The following is a 20750-nucleotide window of genomic DNA, read 5'->3' on the forward strand; positions in this document are numbered from 1 at the left end:
CGCCGACGGGGCGGTTCTCGTCTGCGGGTGCCTCCGCGCCCGTCGCGACTCCCTCTGTCCGAGTCAGCCGGGGCCAGGACTCGCCAGAGGTGCGTGCGGCGTGCCTGCCCAGCGTGCCGTTCTCGTGCTCTCTCAATCTGATGTGCAGGGCCCCATTGAACCCGCTCCCAGACGCCCCAGTGCAACGCTCGCGGCCCTTCCGCCCCGGGACGAGAACAAAAAGGGCTGCCCATCCTGCGGCCGCGGCGGGCAACTGCTCCCGACTCGGGGCGCGCGATCCAGCCAGCGCGCGGGAGGCGGTGGCCGATTGCACGGATGCGGTCTGTCGGATTTTTCGTGGATTTTAATCCGGGAGCACAGGTGCGCCGAGGCGAGAGGAGAATATTGTTGGCAGCGGTGAGTCCGGTGGCAGCGGGGTGGACACTGGTCATGTCGCCTGCTACCGGATAAGTACCGGTGCTTCTGCTCTTCCCGATGCTTCAGATTGCCTACTGAGTTCCGTGTCTGTCAAGGTGGCATGATGCAGGGGAGGGTGAGATGAGCGCACGACTTCCCGCGCGTGCCGGGCGTCCGAACGATCTTTGCGAACTCTGACTTTGGGTGAAAGACAAACATCTAGTATATATAACATATTATAAGTCGCTTCAACAAGGCCTGGTGGTCTAGTAGTATGATTCCTTCTTAGGGTCCCTGTAACAAGGTCAACATTTGGAGGAGGTCCCGGGTTCAATTCCCGGCCAGGCCCTTTTGCTCACAAACGCGATGTTTTTTTTGCAACGACAAGACCTTGAGTTTGCGCTGCCCTAAGCCTCTCTGCAGACGCGACGTGCACTTCAGGTTGTTCATACAATGCAAAACATTCTTCCTAGTTCTTCATAGTATATGTTACATCCTCCAACTCCTTTCCATGCAACACGAATTCACGGTCCGCCACCACGCCGCATACCCCGACCCGCGAAGCCAATGCGGAAGTGCAAACCACGCCTCCCTAATCCTTGCCCAAGACGAGGAATGCTTCCTGGGTCCTGCACAGGTAGGATCCTCACCAGGGATTCGTCAAAGGGTTCGGTGCCTCCCGGCATCGTCTGTGCCTCCTCTTCCTGCTCTTGGTCGGGCTGTGCAAGAAATCAGCACGCATCCACCGCGTCCGTAAACACAACGAAACGCTCACATCGAGGTCGATCGCCAGCGCGCCCGAGTGCCATCCTGCGGCGGCCGCGGCGAAGACGAAGACGGACCGGCTGCGCTTCGCGCCGTGGTCGAAGCGGACCTCGGTCGGCACGGACACGTCCGGCGGGGGCTGCATGACGCCCCAGCGGCCGTTCACGGACTGGTCGCGCTGCTGCTGGGTCACGTACCCGCCCGGGGAGCCGAGGGGGAGGTCGACGGGGTCTCCCAAGCCGAGCGCGCCGCGCGAGAACTGGCCCCAGGAGAGGAGGCGGCCGCTGGAGGTGAGCGCGCCGTAGTGGTAGTCGCCGACGACGACGGCGATGACGGACTGGTTCTGGAGCGTGGGGATGACCGTGGGCGCGGCGTTGTTGAGGAAGTTCGGGTGAGGGGCGGGGGTGGGGGCGGGGGCGTCGTTTCCTTTGCCTTGGAGTACAACGGAGCTCTCTCCGACGGAATAGGCGAAGAAAGTCTCGAAGGAGGCTGAAATCTGCAAGGAAGTCAGAAGCGTTCGTATCTGGGGAGGGATTGCATACATGAGTGATGTGCATGGTCTCTGGAGCAGCCAGAGGAGCGTCGTTTGCGTTGTAGACAGGAAGCTCCTTGAGTTTATCCACGTCGCTAAACAGGGGAAGCTGGTCGTAAAGATCAGCGAAACCCAAGACACCGGTAAACCATAGCCTCTCACGTATTCCCATCGTCCTTGCTGGTAGTCAGTTTCGGATATAAGATTGGTATATCTCAGAACGTGTCCTTTGTTGGTGAGTCCGATGAGATTGCGGTCATAGCCAGCGACTTTCACCAACTTCGTCTCTTTCTCCAACTCCTCTCGAGACAGTCCGGTGAAGCGCAGCTGTGGAAGGTGTTCAACTGGGATAGGAGGCAATCGTACGGGATCCACGCCTTCCATGATCCACCAATGACAAGGGACGACGTCGGGGGTCCCCTTGATGACTTTTGCCTTGGCGGCTTCTTTCAGCTCTTCATCTTCGGTAGACTCAAGTTCTAGCTTCTTTTCCCTGAGCACACGTTGTATCTCCCCTTCGAACGGCCAATACACCAGGATGTCGCCAGACTCAGTGAGAATCGCGGAGTACGTCCAGCCACTCTCCACTTGAACGGGAGTGGTCTCTGGAGTGGTCTTGTCGACGAGGGACGATCCGAGGCGGAAAGGCTGTCCCCATGAAGTGAAAGTCCACACGTTCGCCGACGCGTCCATCGCGGTGTTGTGCAAGCGGCCGCATCTAACGCCGTATGTCAGCATCATCTTGCCTTGAAGTCGTCGCAAACATACGAGATCGAACGGAACTTCACTGGGAGCTCGAGTCGGGTCGGCTCGTCAGCTTTCTGCGACGAGTCCGCAAAACCATCGCTTCGTAATGCCATGGATGTGCCATTAAGGATACCTTCGAGCGAAGACGATATTTAATATATGCATCCTGGGTGAAGCGAATAACACAACGCACCCCAGACATAGAGATCACCCTTGGAGTCAATTGCATTGAAGGACCTGAACAAGAGTCAGCCTGTATGGGACGGACGTATCAGGGAACACACTCACATGCCACCCGCCGCGAGGGATACGATCCGAGCACCTGGGATGGCCAGTCGAGTGGGGAATGGGACGCCATCTCTGACGTTGGATGGGGGATACTGGAGAAGCCCTAGCCTGGACTTCGACTTCTCGCTGTTGGCAGATACTAAGTGCTAAGTGCTCCCCTCCGCGTCTCCGACGTACCCCCATACGTATGCTTTCGGATCACTGAGTCGCTTGTACAAGAACTTCCATCCAGTCTCGCGTGCGGTGTCGAAGTTCGGAAAGTTGAAGTCTTCCTGAATCCTTCTGTGCCAGTAAGCGTCATCATTGGATAGACCGTTGAGGAATTTGTTAGTGGCTCCCAGCCGGGCCAGGTCGGCGACGGAGAGGTGGGGGAAGATGCCGTCGAGGAATAGTTCAACGGGCAGATCGGCGATGCCTGACATGTTGAGGTGGGAATGGGGTCAGCAGGTGGAAAGTGAGGGAGAAGAAAGAGAGTGAGGCTCCAGAGTGCGCAGGAGCTGGCAGTCTAATAAGGTGCATCTCAGGAATCCAGCTGCGGGGGTGCCGTGCATCGTGACCGATGACGCAGATGAGGGGCGCAGCCAGATAAGACATGAACTTTGAACGTTATCTACTTACTTTTGAAGTCTATCTCATCGGTCGACCACGTGCGCTAACGCGTCCTTGGTACCAGACAGTAGCTCGCGGGAGTACTACCGCTGGTGTACTCGCCTTTCCCTCTCCCTCCTCCCCACTCCTCCCCCCTCTCAGTGTCACTCTACGCCTGCGAGGAAGACGCAGGCTGTAGCACCACCATGGCGTCTGTCACAACCGTTGTCAGCGCCGATGTCATCGACCAACTCTTCCAGGGTCTAAAGAACAAAAACGCCGAAATCCGCTCCCAAGCTGCATACGACTTGCAGCGCTATGTGCGCAGTGTCTCCTTCATGCCACGCCTGCAATGATCTCAATGCTTATAGATTTCTAATTTGGTTCCTGAGCTGTCTTCGGACGGAACTGCTAAACTATGGGAGGAGCTCATCACCAAGATTTTCGAGCTGGTGCACAGCCAGTCGCCGGTGGAGAAGCTGGGTGGCATCCTGGCTATAGGTGCGTCGCATCCTTCTTACAAGCTTCAAATTCTCTGAGGCTCTGCAGACCATCTTCTGAAGGTCGAGAATGAGATGGATCCCAAGACCACCAGCCTCTTCCGACTCTTCAATTATGTCAAGACTCTCCTACCAGATCCCGATATCAACGTCATGCTGGCTGCTTCGAAGACTCTGGGACGTATCGCCGAGATCGGTGGAGCTGCGTTCGGTGACCTGGTCATGGAGTATGAGGTTCAAGGCGCGGTTAGACTGCTTCAAGGCGAGAAGTCCGAGCAGAAGTCGGAACAAGGGCGTCACGCGGGAGTACTCATTCTCAAGGAGCTCGCGCGAAACAGCGCGAGCAACTTTCACGCCCACATCGGTCTTGTGTTCGACAACATCCTCGTCCCCCTACGCGACCCACGGAACATCGTCCGAGAGAGCGCGGCGGAACTGCTTGCCGCGTGTTTGGAGATCATCACGCAGCGGGAGCGGTATACAAGGAGTCCATTCCTGCTCAAGATTCTGCAGGAGGCACAGATGGGCCTCAAGATGTCACAGGTCGAGGCAATACATGGGTCTTTGCTCACATACCGGGAGTTGCTTTTGCATGGGGGCATGGTGCGTACTCTGCTCCAACCGACGATCCGTGTCTAAATGCGCAAAAACGCGTGCAGTTCATGAAAGAGACCTTCCTGGACGCGTCGGAGCAAATTCTCTCGTTCAAGACCCACCGGGAGCCTGTCGTGCGCAAGATGGTCATCACTCTCATACCAACGCTCGCCGTGTACGACACGCAAACCTTCTCGGAGCATTTCCTCCACAAAGCGATGCCGCACCTACTTGTGCAGCTGGAGAAAAGCAATGAGCGCTCTGTCGCTTTCATCGCTATCGGCCACGTCTCGAATGCCGTAGGCAGCGACATGAAGCCCTTCCTCGAATCGATCATGGTTCATGTCAAAGCTGGTCTTCAGCAGAAAGGGTAAGAACCGTGCTCCCTTTTCCTGATTATGTGGTAACCCGCAGCTACAGGAAGAAGAATGCGCCTTCCGAGGAGCCCATTTTCCAATGTGTTGGCATGCTCGCACAAGCCGTCGGGCCCAACTTGACGAAACTGTTGCACGATCAGCTCGACCTCATGTTCGCCTGCGGGCTGAGTGAGCCCTTACGTCAGGCGTTGGTGGCTATTGCAACGCATATCCCACCCTTGCTGAAGACTATTCAAGGTGAGCAGATGCCCATTGTGTTAGAAGTTGCCGCAGCTAATACGCGGCCTCAAGATCGTTTGCTCGATCTCTTGTCAATGATTCTGAGCGGGCATAGCTATAAGCCACTTGGCGCACCTTCTTCGCTGCTTCGCAGCGAGTCGGCGACAGCGAACAAGGAGGCCATGCCGATGGAGGTCGCAAACTCTATCCGGGGCCCCGAGGTCTTGACTCTGGCTCTGACCACACTGCATACGTTTGACTTTAGTGGTGAGCGGGTTGTCGTCATCAGTGCGCCAGCTGAAGGCTGATGAGCCCCCAGGTCACGTTTTGAACGAGTTTGTTCACGAATGTGCTCTTCCTTACTTGGACCAGGAACACCCAGAAGTCCGGCGGGCTGCTGCATTGACATGCTGTCGGCTCTTCGTCCGCGATCCAATCTGCTACCAGGCCAGCAACCACTCCATCGAGATCATCAGCGACGTCATCGACAAGCTTCTCACCGCAGCCATTGCCGACCCTGGTCAGTCTTAGCATCACCGAGTGACTCTGCTTATTAACCCGTAGCATAGACCCGAGCATACGACAGACAGTACTCTCGTCCTTGCACGAGCGCTTCGACAAGCACCTTGCTCAAGCCGAGAATGTCCGCTCACTGTTTATCGCCGTCAACGACGAGGTGTTCGAGAACAGGGTCACCGCAGTCGGCCTGATTGGACGCCTTGCGTTGCACAACCCCGCATATGTCATGCCATCGCTTCGCAAGGCTCTCATCCAACTCCTGACTGAGCTGGAGTACTCAACCGTCACGTACGTACTTAGACTGGCACTTTTATCTGTACCCGTGCTGACGTGTGCGTAGGCGCAACCGGGAGGAGTGCACGCGGCTGCTTACCTTGCTCGTGAACGCTACTCAACGCCTCATCAAGCCCTACGCAATCCCAATGCTCCGTGTCCTGCTCCCGAAGGCCAATGATACAAATCCCACGGTTTCCGCGAATATCCTGATGTGTCTGGGCGAGCTCGCGTGTGTTGGTGGAGAGGAGGTCATGCCGCACGTTCCAGACCTCATGCAAGTGATCATCGTTAAGCTCGCGGACCCGTCGCTGCAGAAGCGAGATGCTGCCCTCCACACCCTGGGCCAAATCTGCTCAAGCACGGGCTACGTTATTGCGCCGCTCGTCGAATATCCCCAGCTTCTCCAGATCTTGAGCAGGATCCTCCGGACAGAGCTTAGCCAAACGGTCAGACGGGAAGTCATCAAGGTCCTCGGTATCCTCGGCGCGCTCGACCCGTACAGGCGCAAGATCAAGCATGAGGAGGAGGCTGCGAGCGAAGCATCCTCGAACCCTGTCAACGCCTCATCTAGGAATCTCACTGGTGTCTCGACGGCTTCGGACGACTACTATCAGACTGTGGCGATCAACTCACTCTTGAATGTCCTCAAGGACCAGTCACTCAATGCCCACCATCACAAGGTCATCGAGGCCATCATGTCCATATTCAAGATTCAAGGTTTGAAGTGCGTCTCGTTCTTACCGCAGGTAACTCTACTGTCACTATCACTTCATTCTTTGTTTCTAACTGCTCGCGACAGATCATCCCTGCTTTTGCCTCCGTCGCGCGTACCTCTGGCTCGCGTTACCAAGACTTTCATTTGGAGCAGCTTGCGATCCTAGTCAGCATCATCAAGCAGCATGTCCGGAATCACACCACGGACATCTTCCACTTGGTTCAAGACCTGTGGGACAACGCGGTTCTTCAGCTCCCTCTCATGGGTCTCGTAGAGGCCCTCGGGAAAGCACTTGACGCCGAGTTCAAGCCATTCATTCCCATGATCCTGCATCCCATCTTGAGAGTCTTCGAGGGAGAGTTGAACGAGAAGACGAGCTTGACCCAGGCGAAGATCTTCGACGCCTTCCTCACCTTTGGCGCCAACATCGAAGAGTATCTCCAGCTCGTCATCCCCTTGATCGTGAAGACATACGAGCGCCCAGACGGATCCATCGCGCTGCGGAAGAAAGCGATCCAGACGATCGAGGGCCTCACGCTTCGCGTCAACTTCTCCGACCACGCCTCGCGCATCATCCACCCGCTGGTCCGCGTCCTGAACCAATCGCACAACGAGCTGAGGATGGCCGTCATGGACACATTGTGTGCACTTATGATCCAGTTGGGCTCTGACTTTGCGATCTTCCACCCTACCATCCGCAAGGTGCGTTTGCTTCTGTTCCGCGGTGGTAGGAATTTTTGGACTAATGGATGACAGACGCTACTTCGAAACCGGTATTCCCATGCGCGATACGAGTCTCAAATCGAGAAGCTCCTCAGAGGAGAGAAGCTTGCTCAAGAATCGTCTGCGCTGGACCTGTTTGTGCCTCTATTTTGAATTTTCCCTCAGCCAGGCTAACATGTTGACGTCAGTGAGGGCTCCAGGACCGGAGAGTTCCAGGCGCCCGCAGAGGCGACCAAGATGGCCGTGAACCAGCAGCATCTGAAACAAGCGTGGGACGTATCCCAGGTGGCCAACAAGGAAGAGTGGCATGATTGGATACAACGGCTGTCGGTCGAGTTCTTGCGAGAGTCACCCTCCCATGCTCTCCGCGCGTGTATGACCCTTGTCGACGTTCATCCGCCGCTAGCTCGGGAGCTCTTCAACGCCGCGTTCGTCTCGTGCTGGGGCGAGCTGTATGACCAATACCAGGCGCGTAGATCACCTTCGTCTCCTTGTGAAGGGATCCTCATCATACTTCGTTCTTCAGGAAGATCTTGTTCGTTCGATCGAATTCGCCATAACATCAAGTGTTGCCCCTTCGGAGCTGGTCCACCGTCTACTAAACTTGGCGGAGTTCATGGAGCACGAGGAAAAGCCACTACCTATCGAGAACCGCACGCTGGGCGAGTACGCCATGAAGTTCCACGCATATGCCAAGGCTCTCCATTACAAAGAGCTCGAATTCTTCACCGAGACATCGCCCACCATCATCGAGGCTCTCATCAGTATCAACTCGAAGCTGCAGCAGCACGACGCGGCGTGGGGGACGCTCATGGTCGCCCGCGAGCAGTACGACGTCAGCAAGCACGAGGAGTGGTACGAGCGTCTCGGTCGCTGGCAAGAGGCTCTCCAGACCTACGAGAAGCGCGCGAACGAGGACCCCAACGCGCCCGAGATCGTCATTGGGCGGATGAAGTGCTTGCACGCGCTGGGCGAATGGGACCAACTGGCGAAGCACGTCGAGGAGAACTGGTCTAGCGCGACGATCGAGGACAGGCGCGAGGTCGCGCCCATGGCAGCGGCCGCTGCGTGGGCACTGAACGAGTGGGAGTCGATGGACGAGTACATTCAGACCATGAAGCCGGATTCGGCCGACCGGCCGTTCTACCGTGCGATCCTGGCGGTGCACCAGAACCAGTTCCCGAAGGCGATGGCGCAGATCGCGAAGGCGCGGGACTTGCTTGACCCAGAGCTTACTTCACTCGTTGGCGGAAGCTACGGGCGGTCCTACAAGTGAGCCGTTTCTTTCAGCTAAACCGAGTCTTTGCGACTAACGCCGTGGCAGCACGATGGTCCGTGCACAGATGCTTTCGGAGCTGGAGGAGATTGTCTTCTACAAGCAACATGCCGATCAACCTGAACGCCAGGCGGCAATGAGGAAGACTTGGATGAAGAGGTGCGTGTCAACTGTTTTGTCAAGTCCTGTTTTCTGAATTGGGCACATGCAGGCTGCGAGGATGTCAGCCAGACGTCGAAGTATGGCAACGCATTCTTCAAGTCCGCGCTCTTGTCCTCTCCCCCGACGACGACCCCGTCATGTGGATCAAGTTTGCGAACCTGTGCCGTGAAAACGACCGCATGTTCCTCGCTGAAAAGACAATCAACTCGCTGCTCTTCCCTGACAGACGGCAGCCACCCGGTTACCGCGAGCAGCAGTTCCAGAAGGCACCTCCGATGGTCATCTACGCGCACCTCAAGTGCAACTGGGCGAAGGGAGACAGGGAGGAGACACTGAACTACCTGCGGGACTTCTCCGCTAAGTTGGCCAAAGACTTGCAAGCTAATTCTGCGGCCCGTGGCGATGCGACGAAGTTGGAGGAGCTATCCAACTTGCTAGCACGGTGCTACTTCAAGCTCGGCCAGTGGCAGGCTGCTCTTAAAGAAGAGTGGGAGGGCGTAAGTATCTGTAATCGCATCCAGGCAATCGTCACTGACCCTCCCTCAGCGGAACATGAAGGACATTTTGCAGTCATACTACCTCGCGACGCACTACGATTCGTCATGGTACAAGGCGTGGCATACTTGGGCTCTGGCGAACTTCGAAGTCGTCAGTCACATGGAGAAGCAGCAGTACCACAAGGCGAACGAGATGCCGGGTCAAGAGCTGGCTCTGCACATTGTGTCTGCGGTCAACGGTGCGTTCCTCTAGGCAGTTGATGCAAGAGATACTCTGACACTTCACATTCATAGGGTTCTTCCGCTCCATTGCGCTGAGAAACGAGAATGCGCTGCAAGACATCCTCAGATTGCTCACGCTCTGGTTCAAGTTCGGCGCCCACGACGACGTCAGTCACGCCATGAGCAGTGGGTTCACCGACGTGGAGGTCAACACATGGCTCGAGGTCATCCCCCAGATCATCGCGCGTATCCAGACCCCGAGCAACAATGTCCGCCGGAACATCAACAACCTGCTCACCGAAGTCGGCAAGCATCATCCTCAGGCCCTTGTCTATCCCTTGACCGTCGCCTCCAAGTCCTCAAGTGCGGTGCGGAAGAAGGCTGCGCTGAACATCATGGACAGGATGAGGGAGCACAGCCCGATCATCGTTGAGCAAGCCTTGCTCGTCAGCCACGAGCTCATCCGGGTAGCCATCCTGTGGCACGAGTTATGGCACGAGAGTCTCGAAGAGGCGTCCAGATTGTATTACACGGATGGTAACCCCGTGGGAATGATCGCGTATCTGGAACCGCTGCACGACATGCTCGAAGCCGTGAGTCGTTTGATATCTCGCCAAGTTCTTTGTGGCTAAGGAATCTACCAACCAGGGACCGAAAACGTCGCGCGAGACATCCTTCATCCAGATGTACGGCCGAGACCTCCGTGAAGCACGCGAGTCCTGCAGACGTTACACCATATATGGCGAGAAGCGGGACCTGGACAAGGCTTGGGACATCTACTATCAGGTAGGTCTGCGCCTTTGGTCTCGCGTTGATTATGCCGCCAAACAGTTGTGTGTCTAGGTATTCAAGAGAATCGACAAAGCTATGCCGGCGACCACCACCCTCGATCTTCAGTATGTTTCCCCCGAGCTCCTCAAGGCTCGCGATCTGGAGCTGGCTGTGCCTGGAACCTACCAGAGCGGCAAGCCGGTCGTCAAGATCGAGAGCTTTGCACCAAAACTCAGCGTCATTTCGTCGAAGCAGCGACCACGTCGTCTGTCAATCAAGGGCAGCGACGGCAACGACTACCAGTTTGTGCTCAAGGGACACGAGGATCTGCGGCAGGACGAGCGTGTTATGCAGCTGTTCAGCCTCGTCAATGGCCTCCTGTCGCTGGACACGGATTGTTTCAAGAGGCGTCTCCACATCCAGAGGTTCCCAGTCATCCCGCTCGCGCCGAATGCCGGTCTTCTTGGATGGGTCAAGGACAGCGACACGCTGCATGTGCTCGTCCGGGACTACCGAGAGTCGAGGAAGGTTCTGCTCAACATCGAGTACCGGCTCATGCTCCAGGTGGGTGATGTCGTGCACATTTCTGATCAACAGCTAATCAAGGTATAGATGGCCCCGGATTACGAGAACCTCATTTTGCTGCAGAAGATGGAAGTGTTCGAATACGCGCTCGAGAACACCACGGGTCAAGATCTGTACCGGGTCCTCTGGCTCAAGTCGCTCAACTCGGAGCACTGGTTGGAGAGACGCGCGACCTACACACGTTCTCTCGCTGTCAACAGCATGGTCGGCCACATTCTCGGTCTTGGCGATCGGCACCCGTCGAACTTGATGCTGGAGCGCAATACAGGCAAGGTCGTGCACATCGACTTCGGCGACTGCTTCGAGGTGGCAATGCACCGCGACAAGTTCCCGGAGAAGATTCCCTTCAGGCTGACGCGCATGCTCACCTACGCAATGGAAGTGAGCGGGATCGAAGGATCGTTCCGGACCACGTGCGAAATCAGCATGAAGGTCCTCCGTGAGAACAAGGAGTCGCTCATGGCCGTGCTCGAGGCGTTCGTCTACGATCCGCTCATCAACTGGCGTCTCATGGACACGCGGAGAGATGGTGCGTTCCCGCCGATTGGCTGGTCTTCTGGCGGGAGCTTATGCAGGGCTTTACGTGTATTTTAGGCGAGGGTGGGCGTGCGGATCTGGTACGCCAGACTACGTACCCCGCCGCGCCGATCCGGAAGCTGAAAGCGGACGAGAACGACATCCTGAACGGTGCGTGCCGAGATTTGCTGATACAGTTCAGATGAGATTGAGTAGACTGACCGACTTCGTTTACCTTTTGCGTGGGCCGCACTCACGCATGCAGAGGCGCAGGAAGTCCGGAACGAGCGTGCGCTGTTCGTGTATCGCCGCGTCCAAGATAAGCTCACCGGTACGTCATCTCATCGCGTCCTCCGCACGCCGCTCGGTCCACTGAATTGCGATTTGCGCTGCTTCGTGGTCCGCAGGCAAGGACTTCACCGAGGTGCCGCTGTCGGTGTCCGAGCAGGTCGACAAGCTCATCCTGCAGGCCACGTCTCTGGAAAACCTGTGTCAGTGCTTCTCTGGATGGTGAGTGTTGTCGCTTCCGTTCGAGCTGCTTCTGGCTGACAATCTGCGCGTAGGTGTGCGTTCTGGTGATGGACTCGGCTGCGGGCGTTTCTCGCTGTGTGTTCGCTATCGCTGTTTTATTGTATACATGGCTTGGTGGGACGGACTGTGCTATCTACTTCATCTAATACACTGTACATTAGCGGCTCCGAACTGCGCGTGCAGACAAAGTCCAGGCGGGCAGCGAGCGGGCGTGGGGCGCGCGGGATGTGACCGGGTTCACAGGCGCGCGGGCGGGGAGCGGCGGGGTCGCGCGGGTCTCACGCGCACGCCGGGGCGTCGCTCTCGTTCGACGAACGCTCTTTGAGGCAGTGCAACGATGTCCTCCGCCAAACTCACCACGCCTGACCAGCAGTGGGGACGAGGTACGCCCGCATGTCTCTGTTTCAGACCGTTCCTGAGATCACCGCTCCCCGCCCAAAGTCCTCCTCTGCGGCGGCACCGACTGGTGAGTGCCCGTCGGTACCCGCCGGCCGTCGGTGGCTGCCCACGGCGCGATGAGCCCTGCGCAGGCCAGCCACCGCGTCCGTGTTGCGCATACCGCTCACCACCCCCACAGGCCGCGACTTGGCAAGAAAGACAAGGGAGGGAAGAAAGCTCAGGATGACCCCACCTCGTACGTTCCTCTTCGCGTCGCGCTCGATGTTCGTCTTTGTGACCCCCGTCCCGCCCTCGCCGCCCCCTCCACCACCCGTGCGCGCGCCCCTGCACCGACCTGTGCCGCCGCACGCCCGCCCGCCCGCAAACGCGCCCGCCGCCCGCCCGCCAGCACGGACCTGCTCGAACCGCACATCCTCCGCTCGCTGAGCAATGTCCGCGCGGTCTCGATCCACGCCTCGTGCTGCGGCTGCCACTGTGTCGTGCTCGACACCGACGGCGTCGCGTGGCTCTTCGGCCGGAACGACAAGGCGTGCCTCGGCCTCACCGGCACCGACGCCATTTCGGAGAACGCGCCGCGCAGGCTCGCCCCGGTCGAGCTCGGCGCGCCCAAGAGCACGCGCTTGTCCACGCCGCCTGCGGCCGCAACCACACGCTGCTCGTCGGCAGCGAGGGCCAGCTCTGGTCCGCGGGTGCGAACCATGCGGGGCAGGTGAGTGCCGGTCGTCCTCCGCGCGCGACGGCGGTTCGTTGCTCACGACGCGTTCGTGCTTGCGGCTCGGGTCGCTCCTGTAGTGCGGCCACCCAGCGTGCCCGGAGGTCCAGTCGTTCAAGCTGGTCAACGGACCGAAGCTCGGTGGGACGAAGGAGAAAGTTATCAAGGCGGGCGCTGGGATCACCTTCTCGGTGGTATTGACTGAGAGCGGAAAGGGTAAGTTCTGTTCTCTTGCACGGTGCTCCAGATGTTTACGCGTAGACCAGTGTTCGCGTTCGGAAGCGAAGAGAAAGGGCAATTGGGGAACGGGCAAGCAGGGGAACGAATTGTCTCTGCAGGCAAGTCGGCGTTTGACTATGAGACGGAGCCGGGTAAGCAGCAGGTCTTCTCCGCGTGTTTTTGTGTACTGAGGACGCGCTGCACAGTCCTCGTGAAGGGTCTTGGCGAGTACACCATGGCCGACATCTCGTGCGGTCCCCAACATACAATTGCCATGGACAAGGACGGGTACGTTCTCGTTTTATGTGTCCTGCGCTGGCCTTGCTGACCAGCACTTCACAGACGCGTCTTCGTCTGGGGGTACAACGGTTACTGCCGTCTGGGCACCGGAAATCAGGCCGACCAACTCGCTCCCAAACCCGTCCCTCAATTCCTTGGACCGAACGAGATAACCATGGCATCTCATGTCATTGCTGGGCCATCGTGTTCCGTCGTGATTGACAAGCAGGGTATGTTCTACATGGCGGGCAAGTGGAAGAACACCGGGGATGGTACGTCCACCTGCGCTCTCCGGTCTTCTTTACTTTAACCTGCGGCTTCTCTTCTCAGGGTCGGGCGGACAGCCGTTCTCAACATTCAAATTCATCCAAGACATCATGTTAGTTGCTCTGCAATCAGATTTCCACTTCCGAATCGCGCATGACTGACTGAATGCGTCGCAGGGGATGCAAAATTATACATGTGGCATGTGGAGGTGTCACTCACTGGGCTCTTGCACAAGAGGATGACGGTGTCATGACGATCGCCTTTGGCCAGGGTGCTCTGAATGGTACATTCTCTCGCACTGTCGCACTGCCACCTTGCTGAAAGAGCCTGGACTGTGCAGGTGAACTGGGACACGGACCTGACCAACCGAAGAGCGCAACAAAACCCATTCAGAACAAATGTCTCCAAGACATCAACGTCATCCAGTTCGCCCTCTCCCGCCAGCCCCCCTTCGGTCTCATCGTCTGACCTCCCTTCCTCTCACTTCCGCAGAGTCGCCGGCGGCCAAAACACGTCCTTCATCCTCGCCGTCCCGAGCGAAAAGCTCTCCGACCTCCCGCGGCATCCCTACGAGGTGAACCCGCCCGAGATCTGCGTCGTCTGCGACGAGGACACCGGCGAAGACGACTCCCCGCTCGAGTGCGACAAGGTCCGTTCCTCTCCTCTCTCCATCGTCCGCGCACGCGACTGACACGCGACCCGTCCCTTCTCCCCGCCGCGCAGTGCGACTACCCGTACCACCTCCAGTGCCTCGACCCCCCGCTCGACGCCGTCCCGGACGGCGAGTGGTTCTGCCCCCACTGCGCCACGACCCCGGGCGGGCCCGTCTCGCTCGACGGCACGCGGCCGAAGCCCACGCGGGGCGTCAAGCGCTCCGCAGTCGACGAGTCGCCCAAGCCGGGCCAGAAGCGCAAGGCGGACGCGCAGTCCGCCGCGCCGAAGCGCAAGAAGTAGCCGCGCGGCACTGACGACGACGAAGAGCGCAGTGCTTTCCGCACCCTCGCAGGCCGCGTGACCTGCCACGACATGTATGCCAGATTTCTCTACCGGACGGCCGACTGTCAAGAGTATGTAGCTTGGACACGAGCGCGCGCGGAGGGCGCGCGTCGTAATAGATCGTAGCCGCAATTGTATATACTCCCCCACTCTGTCTCTGAAGTACCCTGTCACCATTGGATCTGTATATAGCATGTGGTCATGGACCATAATCACCTGCGGGCGACGCTTGTATGGCTGCTCTGAACGGCTCAAATGCCCGTCGTTCAGGTTGGGCACGCACGTTATAGGGTGTATGTAACAGCACTGTATTATATAGCGTACGTGGGTATCGTATCTCGCACACCGACCTCGCAAGCTCCTCGCGCCCTATCCTCCGCGCCGCCCGAATGCCAGCCTCCGTCCCAGCTCGACGCTCAGTTCCCGTCGAAGAAGTGTATCATGAGCCACGCGGCGCCGATGCTGAGGCCGAGGATGAGGATGAACGCGGTGCCGACGTACATGAGCATCTCGCCCGTGCTCGCGCCGTCGGCGCCCTGTGCGTCCTGTGGGTCGCGATAGGCATGCCCGCGCGGATCTGGGCGACGCGCTTCTCGCGCGCGAGCTCGGCGTCGCGCGCGGCGGCGGCCTCGGCGACCTTGGAGCGCGTATCGAGCGGGTCCAGTTGGGCGCCGCCGGAGACGGAGCCAAGGCGGAGGAAGGAGGGGTAGTTGCGTTCGCACCAGACTTCGATCTGCGAGGGAGTGGTGGGCGTCAGCAAGAGGCAGAGGAAAGAGGAAAGGGGAGGCGCAGAGGATAGAAGGTACGTACCCTGCCACAGGCGACGGAGAGCTGGAGGAAGCCGGGGTCAGAGGGGGAGGCGCGGGCATGGATTCGGCGCGAGTAATCGCGGTAGATGTAGGCGACATCCCGGGGGTTCGTTGACCGCATGATGAGCTGTTTATTGAAGGCGCGCCTATTAGCGCTGCAGCCGCAGTGAAGCGATGCAAGAACGCACCGAAGCTGCCTCCGCCTTGCGAATCTTGATGTGTTTGTGGAATAGGTCGGGGTTCATGAAGCAGAGCGAGAGCGTCGCCATGGCCATCGTTTGTGGGATTGCGCAGAACGAAAAGACGGACTGCTTGGTGAGGAGGCGGAGGTAGTCGAGCGAGTCGCACGCGTGGGTGAGTGCGTCGACAACCATCCCAGTCTGCACGTACGCCGCCTGCTTCTCCGCGCCGGGAGCATAGAGCTCTTGCATCTCGCGGAACGGCGCGCGGCCGCCGGCCGCCGCGCCGTACTCCGCGCGCCCCCAGATCTCGCGCGGCCAAAAGAAGCGGCGTTCCTCGGCATCCTCGCGGAAGTCACGGATAATGTTCGTCTTCTGAAGGAAGAGCCCCATCGAATTTGAGAGCTCGAGCTGGCCCCCGAGCCAATCTGACTCTCCAGCTGCGGACCAAAAGCGGGTAAGGCCTTCGCCGACGAGTCCAGCGACGTAGTGGCAGTAGAGGTTGTACTCGTCGACAGTCTCAACATAGAGGGAGTCCGTGACGGCTGCTTTGTGCGCGTAGTCGGCCATGCCCGTTTGCATTTTTTCTGTGACATCAATAATGATGTCGCAATACCTGAGGGAGATAAGCGCAAGGTAAGCGAACCGCGGATGAGAGACACGAGGCTGGGCACACACCGTGAGTCCAGACGGTTGAGCTCCTCGCACACGACTGTCCACTCGACCAGCAGTTGGCGGTCCTTTTCATTTGGCCCGCATTCGTCAAATGTCCATCCTGGTGTTACACAGAGCTTGTGGAATTGCCGGAGGATGGGTTGTTTTTTCTCGTCAGGAAGCGTCATGTCGTCTTCGATCGTGTCGAGACCTCTTAGTACGAGGTAGAAGAGGCAGACCTGAGATAGAGGACAGATGAGCATTAGAAGCACACGATGCCGCTAAGCAGGTCGGTAGGGGAAATGCCCTCGTGCAGGTGAGCATACACAAACGCCCACAAACATCCATCCTGGAGCCCAACCTGGACATGCCAGAATGAATCGTAGGACCATGCAAGAGCGCGACCATGCCTCTCAGTACGGTGTCCGGACTGCTGGATCCAGAGACCGAAGCTGCCCCTAACGGGACGCTGAGGAGAACAGAAAGAGGCTAGACCGATGCAGGGGGAGAAGACGCGGACAGAGACTCGCGCAACTCACCACTCGCGCCAAATCGCCTTCCAGCTCTTTGATGACGCCCGAGAAACTTCTGCTCGTAAGGTCGAGGAACTCCCAGCACTTGCGCATCGACGGCCGGTCCCATCCCGAGGTTGCGTGTTCGGAGGGTTGTGAAATGTCGCGTTTCGGTTCGTGCCAGAGCTTGTACTGGAGGAGGATGCGGAACTCGAACGGGTGCGTGAGGAGGAGCGTGAGCATAGACGCGACGGTCATGATGGGCGGTCTGGGCGGGGAAGGAGGGAAGGAGGAGCCGGGGAGGAGAGGAGAGGACGCTGCTCGCAGCCCGACACGTCCGCGGGCTGTCTTCGCGTCAAGTCGTACCACTCCTTCCCACACGTGAACGCTCCTCCGGCCCGCCTGCCGCTCCCTCTTTTCACGCTCTCTTGGCCCTCTCCCGCTCCGCTCGGGCCCTCTCCTCCAATGGACGCCGTGCTCTCTCCTCCTCTGCGCATCCAGCCCCAGCGCGTGCAGCAGATCCCTACGCAAGTTGCCAAGAAACGCTTGGACAGCTTCCTCCACCGCCTCCGTGCTCGCAATCTCTCGAACAACACCGGAGAGTCGACGACGACCGCCCAGCTGCAGAAGCTCGCAGACGCGCTCAGAGAGGAAAACGAGGCGTGAAAGTATTCCATGGTGCGTTCTTTGCTATGACCTTGAACGGCAAAATGTCTAATCTCCGAGGCCCAGAATGAGCAACTGTAGCAAATGCATCCTTGACTTGGACTGTACTTTTCGTTCCCTTGAATTGCATCCTCGCATTTGCGAGATCGCGGCCATATTCTTCCACAAACCCCTTTCTTCTCATCGACCGGCAGCGCCTTCCTCCATGCGTCAAGGTTCTAGTCGGGAACAAGCCACGGTACCACATAGTCTTGAGATATCCTCCCAAGCCTAAGGTCGATGCCCGTTTACCATCCACACCACGTCCGCGGCATCATCCTTTCCAGCCAACTTTCCGACTTGGTCAAGCGAATTTCGGGCGGCCGTGAGATTCATTCGTCGCGCAACCCGTCAGAAGTGCGTCTCCGCTGCGTATCGGAGTCAACAGGTCTCCGTCGATTTCGTCCAGCACCGTTTTTGCCCCAACAGCCATGGTCGTTGCTCACCACACACCACTCCATGATCAGCCTTGCGAGGACAATACGCGCCAGCGGATACCCAGTGATCGCACGCCTCCGGGCGAGCGCGAACACGAACACTCCTGGTCTTGGATCTCCCGCAACCTCCGGTGCTCCACGCTCTGTTGATAGACCCGCAATGTTTTCAGCTTGGGGCACGGGACACCGTCTCTGTTGACGTCTGGGAAGGCGTTGAACAGCGATTCCGCCCCATGCCCAATCCAGAGCTCTTGCACGCTGTGCAAGTGCACCTCTACCCATCGCTTCAGCTTCCGCCTGAAGCCGTGGCGCAAGCTCCATGTCCGCCAGTGAAAGGACGGTATCCACCTTTGCTGTTAAATCGAAGAGATTGGTTTCAGAGATGGTGGATGTTAGAGACCAAGTATCGGGGTGCATGCCAATAATTACCAACGGACCGATGCCTTTGGACTGATTCAGAGCAGACACAAAAACCAACTGATTGAGATTGGATATCGGGAGTGTATTTCTTCAATGATACATAGGATGCCGATGGTATATATCCCTTCGACAGCAGTCTCGACTATGCGTACAGTACGATACCCATTCAACCGCGCGGTGCTTATCACCGCGCCCCCATCCACGAAGAACACTCAAAGCAAAAGAAAAAGTCCACACCGAGCACCACCCTCACGCCGTCTTCTCCGCGCACATCCGCACGACCGCGTCCTCCGCCGCGCGGTACGGCTCCACGAGGCCCGCATACACCCGCTCGCGCGCCGCGTCCGGCTCGGCGACGCACTTCATCCGCGCGCCCTCGCCGTCCATCGCGCGCATCTCCTCGAACGAGCCCATGCCCCCGTTCTCCTCGCGCCACCACGCGAACCGCGCGAGCTGCGCGCCGCCCTCCGCCGCGCCCTCCTTTCCCGCGACGAACACGCGCATCCCGAACACGTCCGCCGCGGCCTGCCGGATCGTCTGGTTCGCGGACGAGCCGCCGGAGAGGACGAGGCGCTGGAGCGGCGCCGCGTCTGGTGGCAGGATGGCGGTAATGCGCGAGCGGATGGAGAGGAACTGGGACTCGAGGATCGCGCGGGCGTGTGCGGCGGCGGGCATCGAGCCTTCGGGGATGGGTTGGACGGAGGGGGAGGTAGTGAAGCAGAAGGTGCCCTGGACGTTTGGAGGGATAATCTCAGGGAGAGGGAAGTAGAGGCCCATGTAGCCATCATTGCCCACGGGACGCTGCTCGACAAGCTCGTTGAAGCGCGTCCAGTCGTGGTCGGCGTAGGCGTCGCGGACCTGCTCGCGAGCAAGGGCACCGTTCTTGTAACACAGCATCGCAATGTATGCATCGGGAGTGGTCGGATGGGAGAGTAAGTGTGACGTCGTGAAGCATTTTGGCGCGGTCTCCGCGGGTGGGATGGAGAGGAGAAGGGTAGTAGACGTGCCGAGAGAGAGAATGGCATCGCCTGGCACGGAGAGCGCGATGACGGTAGCCTGATTGTCACCAGTGAATGGGGCGATACCACAATCTGGAACAGAAGGTCAGCCGACTATTGCGCAGTGAGAACGTTCCAAAACCTTACCAGGGCTGAAGCCCCAGCGCTGCACCCAGTACGGGTGGATTTTGCCGAGGAACTCGCCACCAGGAGCGGGTTCGGGGCCAATCTTGGAACGCAATTCTGGGCCACCGCAGGCTTCAAGAAGACGATCGTCCCACTTGCAAGTAAGGACATTCATCAAGTTCATTCCACTGGCGTCAGAGACATCGACCGGTGCGATCTCCCCGAGGAATAGCGAAGGCATGAACGAGGAAACCAAAGACACGCGGGCCGTTGCCCAGTACGCGTCCGGATAAGCCTTTCGTATCTGAACGCAAAGGTGTCAGCCTCAATTTAGGTATTAGCCACGGCCGCGTTCAGAAGACGAGTAGGCTTGTGACCATATACTACTAGAAAAGCTAGTTTCACTGTAGGGTCATTGCTGAGACAGAACGAAACCTCGTGGCCTCGTCCAAGAAAAGTTTGGCCGGGCGCTCCACTCTACGTGCAGTATGGATACGGTGGAGCGGACTGTGCGAGCATATTGACATAAGCACTTCACAAAAGAACACGTACCCTAGAGATTTGGTTGCCCGTAAAGCGTTCGTATGCACGGCTGCCAGTGAGATCGGCAAGAACCTGGGGCCCGCCGATGGCCTCTTCGAGTTCGCGGCATTCGTGGGTGGTGGAGGAGTCCTGCCAGATCGGCGCGCGGGGGAGCGAGAAGGCGTCAGGCGCGAGCTGCTCGGCGAGTGCGCGGGACGCGTCGAGGGAGGAGAGGAGACGTTCAGCGTCCTTGGACCAATAGACGGAGCCATGTTGCTGGTGATCGCAAGTTAGTCGCAATGTGCGAAGCGTTCTGCCGGGCACATACCTGTCCGTCACCGGATATGCCTAGGATGCGACTAAAGTCGACGCCAGCATCACGCATGCGTTCCATGATGAGATCGTACGCGTCGAGCCACATGCGAACGGGCGATGTGACTTCACCAGGGGCAGGTCCCTTCGTGGCGCCATTGGTGGTTCCATACGTGGGCAGGTCGCGATCGAAGTTGACTGAAGATTCGTGGGTCAGTACGCCGTCAGCGTCGACGAGGACGGCTTTGAGGCCCTGGGTAGAAAGGTCTAGGCCGAGGAAGAGCGGGTCGGACATGTTGGGGGGAGTGAGAGAAGGATAGAGATCCGGAGCAAAGGGTGAGGGACATGGCGGAGAATTTATAGGCACAAGCGAGGCGAGGTGTGTGGGGTGGGTGCAGGGCGGGG

The 20750-nt window shown here is 58.4% G+C and overlaps 5 protein-coding genes and 1 non-coding gene across 6 annotated transcripts; 3 read left to right on the forward strand and 3 right to left on the reverse strand.

Moving 5' to 3' along the window:
* The first annotated feature begins 651 nt into the window (after positions 1-651).
* Positions 652-745, forward strand: BXZ73DRAFT_t48. The gene has a single exon. It is a non-coding gene; the product is annotated as a tRNA-Pro (tRNA).
* A 175-nt stretch (positions 746-920) lies between these two features.
* Positions 921-3150, reverse strand: BXZ73DRAFT_42341 (RCC1/BLIP-II; the record flags this gene model as incomplete). The annotated part of the gene is made up of 8 exons (XM_048018939.1): positions 921-1115; positions 1172-1657; positions 1704-1802; positions 1856-2411; positions 2462-2573; positions 2634-2677; positions 2729-2854; positions 2906-3150. 8 exons carry the CDS (start codon positions 3148-3150, stop codon positions 921-923), a joined length of 1863 nt encoding a protein of 620 aa, XP_047880663.1.
* Positions 3151-3522: 372 nt separating this feature from the next.
* Positions 3523-11847, forward strand: BXZ73DRAFT_88526 (atypical/PIKK/FRAP protein kinase; the record flags this gene model as incomplete). The annotated part of the gene is made up of 24 exons (XM_048024986.1): positions 3523-3636; positions 3688-3817; positions 3866-4419; positions 4476-4780; positions 4831-5024; positions 5079-5273; positions 5326-5526; positions 5576-5813; positions 5866-6547; positions 6601-7218; positions 7273-7373; positions 7428-7707; positions 7766-8511; positions 8564-8674; positions 8727-9174; positions 9224-9413; positions 9469-9989; positions 10045-10182; positions 10240-10731; positions 10780-11281; positions 11347-11439; positions 11534-11599; positions 11676-11778; positions 11832-11847. The coding sequence occupies 24 exons, from the start codon at positions 3523-3525 to the stop codon at positions 11845-11847; spliced, it is 7038 nt and encodes a 2345-aa protein (XP_047880664.1).
* Positions 11848-12136: 289 nt separating this feature from the next.
* BXZ73DRAFT_88527 (RCC1/BLIP-II) lies at positions 12137-14629 on the forward strand (the record flags this gene model as incomplete). Its single annotated transcript, XM_048024987.1, has 13 exons — positions 12137-12182; positions 12241-12265; positions 12377-12433; positions 12587-12788; positions 12812-12907; positions 12991-13126; positions 13177-13281; positions 13336-13417; positions 13472-13680; positions 13739-13787; positions 13852-13975; positions 14085-14324; positions 14399-14629. The coding sequence occupies 13 exons, from the start codon at positions 12137-12139 to the stop codon at positions 14627-14629; spliced, it is 1602 nt and encodes a 533-aa protein (XP_047880665.1).
* A 458-nt stretch (positions 14630-15087) lies between these two features.
* BXZ73DRAFT_98645 (squalene synthase) lies at positions 15088-17083 on the reverse strand (the record flags this gene model as incomplete). Its single annotated transcript, XM_048027750.1, has 6 exons — positions 15088-15207; positions 15258-15404; positions 15482-15607; positions 15669-16275; positions 16338-16552; positions 16853-17083. 6 exons carry the CDS (start codon positions 17081-17083, stop codon positions 15088-15090), a joined length of 1446 nt encoding a protein of 481 aa, XP_047880666.1.
* Positions 17084-18636: 1553 nt separating this feature from the next.
* Positions 18637-20640, reverse strand: BXZ73DRAFT_88529 (D-xylulose kinase; the record flags this gene model as incomplete). Its single annotated transcript, XM_048024988.1, has 4 exons — positions 18637-19478; positions 19533-19815; positions 20064-20309; positions 20362-20640. The coding sequence occupies 4 exons, from the start codon at positions 20638-20640 to the stop codon at positions 18637-18639; spliced, it is 1650 nt and encodes a 549-aa protein (XP_047880667.1).
* Between the last annotated feature and the right edge of the window lie 110 nt (positions 20641-20750).

The sequence above is a fragment of the Epithele typhae genome (genome assembly GCF_022376455.1).
Source record: "Epithele typhae strain CBS 203.58 chromosome Unknown BXZ73scaffold_8, whole genome shotgun sequence".
Classification (NCBI taxonomy): Eukaryota; Fungi; Basidiomycota; class Agaricomycetes; order Polyporales; family Epitheliaceae; genus Epithele; species Epithele typhae.